The 7,999-nt window shown below is 36.7% G+C and overlaps 2 protein-coding genes across 2 annotated transcripts; one reads left to right on the forward strand and one right to left on the reverse strand.

Moving 5' to 3' along the window:
• Nucleotides 1-6: 6 nt before the first annotated feature.
• On the reverse strand, nucleotides 7-1,823 carry LOC104800402 (ubiquitin-conjugating enzyme E2 2-like; the record flags this gene model as incomplete). Its single annotated transcript, XM_010523197.1, has 4 exons — nucleotides 1,476-1,823; nucleotides 1,055-1,080; nucleotides 124-213; nucleotides 7-38 (listed from the first exon to the last, which is right to left on the reverse strand). Coding segments are annotated over exons 1-4 (273 nt in total), but the record flags the coding sequence as incomplete, so codon positions are not given.
• Nucleotides 1,824-2,813: 990 nt separating this feature from the next.
• Nucleotides 2,814-7,393, forward strand: LOC104800404 (the record flags this gene model as incomplete). Its single annotated transcript, XM_010523199.1, has 10 exons — nucleotides 2,814-2,970; nucleotides 3,913-4,135; nucleotides 4,255-4,412; nucleotides 4,508-4,653; nucleotides 5,040-5,102; nucleotides 5,197-5,289; nucleotides 5,544-5,705; nucleotides 5,789-5,874; nucleotides 6,193-6,356; nucleotides 6,681-7,393. Coding segments are annotated over 10 exons (1,560 nt in total), but the record flags the coding sequence as incomplete, so codon positions are not given.
• Nucleotides 7,394-7,999: the final 606 nt, after the last annotated feature.

The raw sequence follows: 7,999 nt of genomic DNA on the forward strand, positions 1-7,999 counted from the left end.
TTGCAAAATATCCAGGCAGATACTACCATCCGCATATACTGAAAGCGCAGATTTATATATAGCGAGAAACACCGAATATTTTCCAGAGGAACAGCAATGGATAGACGAAGAAGATGGACTTACTGTTTGGATGAAACATCCGTGAGACAAAACGAACTGTCGGAGGTTTGTTTGGGTAGTCCTCCGAAAACTGGAGGGTCAACTTAAAAGTTCCTGAAGAAGTGCAAGAAAATGCATAGCACAGACAAGGACTCAATAATTAAGAACGGATAAACGGGATATGTCAACGTAACGAGGAACTGAAATATATATTAAGCGCCGAGCGCTTCATGGCAGCTGATGGAAGAGACTCAGGAAGTACACTAGCAAAGAAATGCATAGTAGAAGCTACTTGAAAAATGAAATAAAATTCAGATATATTTTTTTAATTATCGATGCTAAAGTACACCCTTGTTTTCATATTAAGAAGATGATTTCCTCCATGAAGCTTTAAACGAGCTTAAAAGATGATAATATAGTGTACCAGCATGTCGGGAAGCTAGACTAATCAAGGTGAAAACTAATGTCGATAACAACACAACCCTGAAGAATATCCTATATACAACATCTTAAATAATGCCAAACTCGAGATGAGCCTCCACAAGGAGAGGGGGGTTAAAAGGTTACAAGGAAACCCTTTGCTAGAAACAAAAATTAAGTCCTACTAAGGAAAATTCCGTAGATAAAAAGAACTTTCATCACTTCTAATCCATAGGACGATCCACTCAATATACCGACATACTAATGTGATTCCAATATGGAAATTCTCTTGAATTCAAATCAGGGTACAGCTTATTCAAGGATATCTATCACAAAACTTGTCACTTGAACCCAAAAATGGTTAAGTGCGTAAAAGGATCAAATGGAAGAAACTGGGCTAACTAGCATGCAACAGACGAGTTACTATATCAAATCAAAGCCACAGACAAAAGAAAACATATATGGAGAAACCCATCTAGCATGAGAAGCAATCGGATTACATTCAAATGAGAAAGGAAGAATCACAATCACAAACCTCCATCCCATGGAGTATCATCAGGCCTGGAAAAAAGAAAAAGAAAAGGCCATGAAAATCAAGTCAACTCGGAGATTCAAAGCAAACCCAGAGCAGATAATCAAACCCCAAAGCACATTTGATCGAGAGAACCGGAATGTCAAGCATACCCATAAGAGAAAATCAAATCGCAAGCATAAAAATCCTAAGTAGAGATTGGAATCCCGGCACAGCCGGAGCGAGAATCGAATTAAAAGCTTACACACAAGGGGCGGTCAGATCAAAGAAATACTGAGAATACGCAATCACGGGATCGGGGGAGAAAAACCAAAATTCATGACATACCCAGAAAGAGAAATTTCAAACCGAATCGAAATCACGCATAATACCCCAAGTCAGTCACGATGGAAAGATTCGACAGAAAAAGGGAAGGAGGAATCACCCGAAGATAACAGCGTTCCAGAGCATGATGTTGTTATCCTGAGGAGCGCCGCTGATTCCGGCAGGTGGATCCTGTTGAAGCCTCTTAAAATCCCTCATCAGCCGCTTCCTCGCCGGCGTCGACATGGTTTCGCCGACGTTGGAGAGAGAGAATGAAAACTGACGGGGAAGGGACAGAGAGAGAGAAAGGTATATAAAGGAAAAATCTTTACAGAAAATTCAAAACGCATACACGTAGATTCTTTAGAGCTGGAAAGACATTTGAGGTCGTCGCTGAATTTTGTGTGCGGCGGATCTCAAAGCAAAAGATAGAATATTTTTTTTTCTCTCACGTTATCTTTTCCTCGCAATTCTTTCCGTTCACCATCTCCATTATTGCAAATTGCCACCTTAACATGTTGCGTTATGGACCGTAGTGTGTCGGCGGTTATCTTCCATCTTATTTCTCATAAGGTCCTCCTAGTTTTTAGATTTGTTTGTTTTCACCTCGATTTTATGTTTTTTCACAAAAAAACCCCTTCGACATTTTTATTTTTGCGCGCACACACACAAAAGATATTTGCTCTTGTCCGGTTAAAAAGGCCATGATTCCTAATTCAACGAATTCTGAAACTTTTGAAATATGGTGTAGTTATGTAAATACATGAAATATCCGTATATTTTTGTGAATGTCCAAACAATTAAGACTGAATTGATATAAAAAAATAATAATAATGGAGCATGTTGAACACAACTTGATGTATATATAGACACACTCGTAGGTATTCATGAAGCAAGCAGATATATAATATACTTTTTTATATTTTGTATTATGATACTAAAAAGACATGTGAAAGCGAATCTCGCCAGAGTAAGCAAGCAATGAACATTTCTTTTTCATTGCTTACATGTCCAACGTTTAAAGATATTCTCATATAAAATACATATATTTTAATTTTATTGTTAATTTTCAACTGATATAGCAAATTATAAAAAATAAAAAAAAAACCAACGGAATGATAAGATATGAATGTTATCTTTATTAAAAAAAAGATATAAATGTTACCGTGAATAATTGTTTTTCAAAATATAAATATTTTGACGATAATTCAAAAATATTATTTTTCAATAAAAAACTTTATACTATTTTAAAATTGATATATATTCTTATCTGTAAGGGAAAAAAGTTTATGTATATTTGTTTTTTTGAAAAATTTCGAGAAGTATTTTTAAGGATTTTTTCTACTACATTTAAAGACAGCGTCCAAACAACGCGACGCGTTCAAAACGCAGAACGCTGAAAAAAGCTTTATTTATGTTTGGGCCGTAACCATATGGGTGCTTTTCAAAATTCTCTCTTTCCCCTTCTCCGTCTTCTTCTTGTTCTTGTTCTTCTTCTTCTTCTGCTCTTTCTCGTCGAACCTGTTTCCTCTTCGTTCGTCCTCTTCTTCTTCTCATTTGCTTGTTATCGTTCGTGATTGCCACGCACGCTTTGCAAGAAACGTCAGAACTCAAAGGTACTGTCTCTTACTACTGTTTGCTCTGTTCCTGTTACGGTCCGATTTGATGTTTGCTTCTAGGTTCCTCTGTTTCTTGTGATTGTTCTAACATGTTTAGTTGACAACGTTGCTTTTAATTTGGTCGGTTCATGAAATTTTAGGGCAAGTGAAGGAAGTTTTTCGATTTTTGTCACAATGTCTATGGCATTTCGCTTTTAGGGTTTGGAATTATGGAATTTCGAACAATCAGAACAAATTAGAAGCTCTTGTTTGTAAATTAGAAATTTTTACTTGGATTACTGGTTTGGATCGTTATGCTTTTGTATGACAGATGGGAAATTGAAAGATGATCAAGGGATTTTTGTGTTTTTCTTCTAGGAACTCGCATTGCCAATGGTACATGATCGAATTGGGATGCTGAATAACTGATACCCGTTCGATTTCAGGAACTGCGTTTTGGTTTTCGTCGTTTGTTTTTTCATGTGAATATATCTCTCGAGTTGGAGCTTTTTTTCTATGAAAAAAAATCATGGGGCTTTTATGGTTTTGAAAATTTAGTTGTTAAGTTCATTGCAATTGATAGGATCTGGTTATATTTCCTCTAGTGCTGAAGCTTTTCAGAGACAACCTAAATGTTCTTTTTTCTGGCTCAATAACCTTGACTTGTAAGGAAATCAATTTGCTGAAAAAGGGTGAAGAAATAGGAAATCTAGTTGTAATAATATGGTTTCTCATATATTTTGGAGTAAAGAATTGGATGGAGTACAAACTCTTGGTGGAAAGTTTACTTTTTTGCTTTCCGGTTTGGCTAAAGCCTTCCTTTTGCAGTTATTGGATTGAGGCATGGGAAACATTAGCGTTTGACATGTAAATTAATCTTCAATTCATTACTTTTTTTCCCTCTCTAATTATGCTTATCTTTTGATTACTTTGGAATGACATTCGGATTTCAAATCTCAGGTGTTGGTCCAGGGGATCCAATTCTAAATGTCATCCTTGTTCCTCTTGTTGGGCAGCAATCTGTTCATGGGGTTAAGGAAGTAATTTCATGTGAGCGGGTTCAAGTTTCTGGTTATTCAAGAACGGAATTACGGAAGTATGCCAATTCTTTTAGGGTAAACTTAGCTCCTGCAGCAACAATCCCAGAGAGGCTACATGGTAAAATTAATGTTTGTTTTCACCGGTAAGTAAAATATGGGATTTAGCTTCTGTATTCTTACTCTTTCTCTTCCACCTAGTTTCTAATTTTGAATGTAGAAACCAGCAAGGTGGTCTGAGTCTCATCTTTTTATGGTCTTCCAGGAATGCTTCACTTGGATTGTGTGAGTGCAAGAAAGATGATTGGAAAACTCTTCACAAGGGGCTGTGGAGCACTGTCATGTCGCCATATGATAAAAGATACGTTGATGTGAAGTTCAGTGGTGAATCATCTGGTTCAGTTTCCTTCTCTGTTGAAGAAGGTTTCCTCTTCTCTCTCACTCTCTCTCACCATTTTTCCTCGTCACTCTTGTTTTTTGATGACTTTTGCTTTCTTGTTATGTTTTCTTCTCTGCAGATTTTCAGCGATGGCGTCTCATCTGTCTCTTGATTGGGTTCGTCTTGCTTTTGATGGCGCCAATCGTCAGCAGTTGGCTTCCTTTTTACTATAGTAGTTCGATGGCTGTCGGTGTTTTCCTGGTCATTCTAATTCTCCTTTTCCAGGTAATTTTTACCTTAAGTCTACCAAAAGTTTTGATTTTTCTTTGTGATCTTTGTACGTAGAAAGAGAGGACATCTTAAGAAGAGAAACATGAAATCTTGAAGAATTTAATCCTTTACTGGATTACGCAAATTTGATGCCGAGAAATTTATGAGATTAAAGAGACAAGAAAAAAGAGCTCATGAGTTATTCTAGGACATCAGTTGAGTTTGGGGCATTATCTCCCTTTCCAGGATACATGAATGATGTCGTTTCAGTTTATTCGATTTAGCATATTATGATCTCAAACAACTGTAATTTCACTTTCCAAAATTTCCTTGCTTGTCGCTTCCTATTTGATCTCATACGATCTGTTTTGAACTAATGTTCATTTCAAATTCTTTTTCAGGGCATGAAGTTATTGCCTACTGGAAGAAAAAACTTCTTGTATCTTACATTATATGGATCAGTGGTGAGTATGATTTTCCATTAGTGTCTCCTAAGTTTATTTTTCTTTCCTTTTTTACTTTATTATTCAAAGTTCTGACTTTCAACTCTTGTTACAGTTGGGGGCTGGATCTTTTATCCTACATCAGTTCTCTGTGATGGTGAACATGATTCTGGTCAATTTTGGGCTGAGCGAGGACATGTACAATCCGGTAAGACATCATCTCGTTTCTGTCATTGATGTTTTGAAATTCTTTCCCCGCTTTTCTAACAAGTATGAGGCTCTGTTTAAGAAAAAATATCCATCACGAGTTTGTTACGTATCCCATAGTTCCCTCGGTAGATACGAAACAGAGGTTGCCTGTTCATTTTTGTAGAGGAGAAAATGTAGTAGATACTGAATCATGTGAAAGAATTGCAAATTGCAAGAGATTGATGGGCAAGCCAAAACTAATAACTTTTGCAGGTTGCAGTACTCGTCTTTGTGGGAATTGTCATAGCGGGAGCTGCTTTAGGATTCTGGACGGTGAGGAAATTTGTGATTTCAGCAGATGGAGGTGTCGATGCTAGTGTTGCCCAATTTGTGAAATGGGCAATGCGTACTATTGCCACTACATTCATTTTCCAGGTATAGTGTGTCATTTACAGTGCTCTATTCATTATATAATTCAATAGCATCTGTTTTTAAATTCTACCATCCTTCTATTTCAGAGCACTCTTGATACCCCTTTGGCGATGGGAGCTTTAGTTTCATGTAGCACCTTCTGCTTTCTCATCAGCAAAATAATGCGTAAAAGGTATCTGTCAGTTCATCTTGCTTCTCTTTCTTATTCCATCTGTTTTAGCCTAGTAAAACGTACTAGTCTGAAGTATCTCCAAAATGACCATATTTTCATTCAAATTCGTGGTCACTCCGTTATTATTTTAACTAGAATGATTCGAGGAATTTCCTCACTGTACTGAGGATATTTGCCGTTCAAAAAATGTCTATCTGATGGAAAATATGGCTACAATGGGGAACTAAAACATCATATTGATCTGGTTAATTCAGAGCCTGGATGTAATCTAGTTTGAGATTGTGTCATAGAAGTAAATCTTTTATTTTCTTAATTTAGGAAAAATCTTGAAGATCAGATACATTGGCAGCTCGTATCTGCAAAGAAACCCACTAAACATGGACGAGCTGAATTTCTTAGCAGGTCGTCTCAACCAACCCCCGGAAGAAGTCTATGGAACAATCAGAGGAATGTACCTTTGATCTCCGGCTCTCCTGCCAGAGGTATGCTTTTCTTTTCATGCTTGCGCCTGCCAGCCATGATAACCATTACAGGTTGTTTAACTTTATTCATCAAACATCATCATCCTGCTATAAATGAAATCGATTTATATCATCTCTACTCCCTCTCTCTGCCCAAAGACTAACCAATCCCATCTTCAAATATAAATTCCTGCATAAACCCTCAGCTGTAATAGTCTCTCAAAAACTAAATTTTGGATAAATCTTCAAGCTTTTTCTCCATTTCGTAATGGGTATGCTCTGTGTTGGCTTTCCATAGAGTAGCAACCTTTTTTTGGGTATCAACATCTTCATTAGTTGTAACAGGTATTATGATCTCACCGTCATCCTCTGCGAGAAGACGGAGAACAGTCCAGAAGGATTTCTACTCGACATACCATAGGACACCAAACCGGAAGAAGTTCACAAAGAAAGAGTGGGAAGAGTTCACACGCGAGTCAACCCGCCAAGCCATGGCGGGACTTGCATCTTCCCCTGAATTCACAGATTGGATCATTGAGCATGCTGACCGGATCCAGCTTCTGCCCGGCGAAAGCTCTGAAGAGATAATGGGAAGTGAATCAGATTCGACTGGAGATGATGTTGTTGAGCAGTGGAACCACTTCGGCTTGTAGAGCTGGTAAGAGCCTTCGTCTACATTTACATAGGTTCTCTCTTATCATGACCTCGGCATAGATATATCGTTTTTTAGTAGATCGAAAGGTTTAAGATTATTATCGAAAGAAGGGTAAAATCGGTTTGTATACCACGTTTTCCACATCTAGCATAATCTGAGTTGAATTTGAAGTGGGTTCAGGACGGATTAGGGTTTAAAGGTTTAGAGTTTAGCTATTTAGGGTTTAAGGGATGTGTTAAAAGGTTCTTTATTCATGCATTTTCCCCCTTTTGCACTCAATTTTGATGGTTGGTGCATTTGGTTCTCTAGTTTTGTCTACTCACTTCCGGCCCCTTAGATCCGAGAAACGTGGATTCCATGAGTTCGGGTTCGTAACTTGATTGAGATTATAGTAGACCGATTAGGATTTGTATTTGAATTTCACAATTTGTATAAATATCATTTATATTTATTAAAAATTATGAAGTTATTCTTCGTTTTAAAAATCACGAAATTATCTTGAATTTTTAAAATTTATAACAACAATGATAATTATTAAATTTTAAAAATTACATTAATTGTTCTACCACATTTGGATTGGGATATCTGAATGTTTTCGAATACTTGATCTGATTTCAGATTTTAGTACAAATTCTAATATTCCAAAATTTTAAATTTGAAGATGACAGAACAATATATAAAAGAACTCATACGCCTCCCAAATCGAATGACATGAAAAAAAAAAACTCATGCCATAGAATCCTAAACGTGAGCCGAATCAAGAACATGTAAGCAATGAAAAAGAGATGGTTATTGCTTGCTTAGTCATTGGGTCATAATGCTCTATCGAATAATTATATTTTTTAATGAATGAAATAAGAATATGAAATTATATAATGTAAGATAAAATCGTATTAAAATTGAAGGCGAAATGATTAATTAACGATGGCCTACCCCTTTCACACTCAACTATCACCTTCACGCACCAAAAATGCCACGTCGATAAGAGTGACGTTACCTTTCGATAACC

Source organism: Tarenaya hassleriana, unplaced genomic scaffold (assembly GCF_000463585.1).
Source record: "Tarenaya hassleriana unplaced genomic scaffold, ASM46358v1 Cleome697, whole genome shotgun sequence".
Classification (NCBI taxonomy): Eukaryota; Viridiplantae; Streptophyta; class Magnoliopsida; order Brassicales; family Cleomaceae; genus Tarenaya; species Tarenaya hassleriana.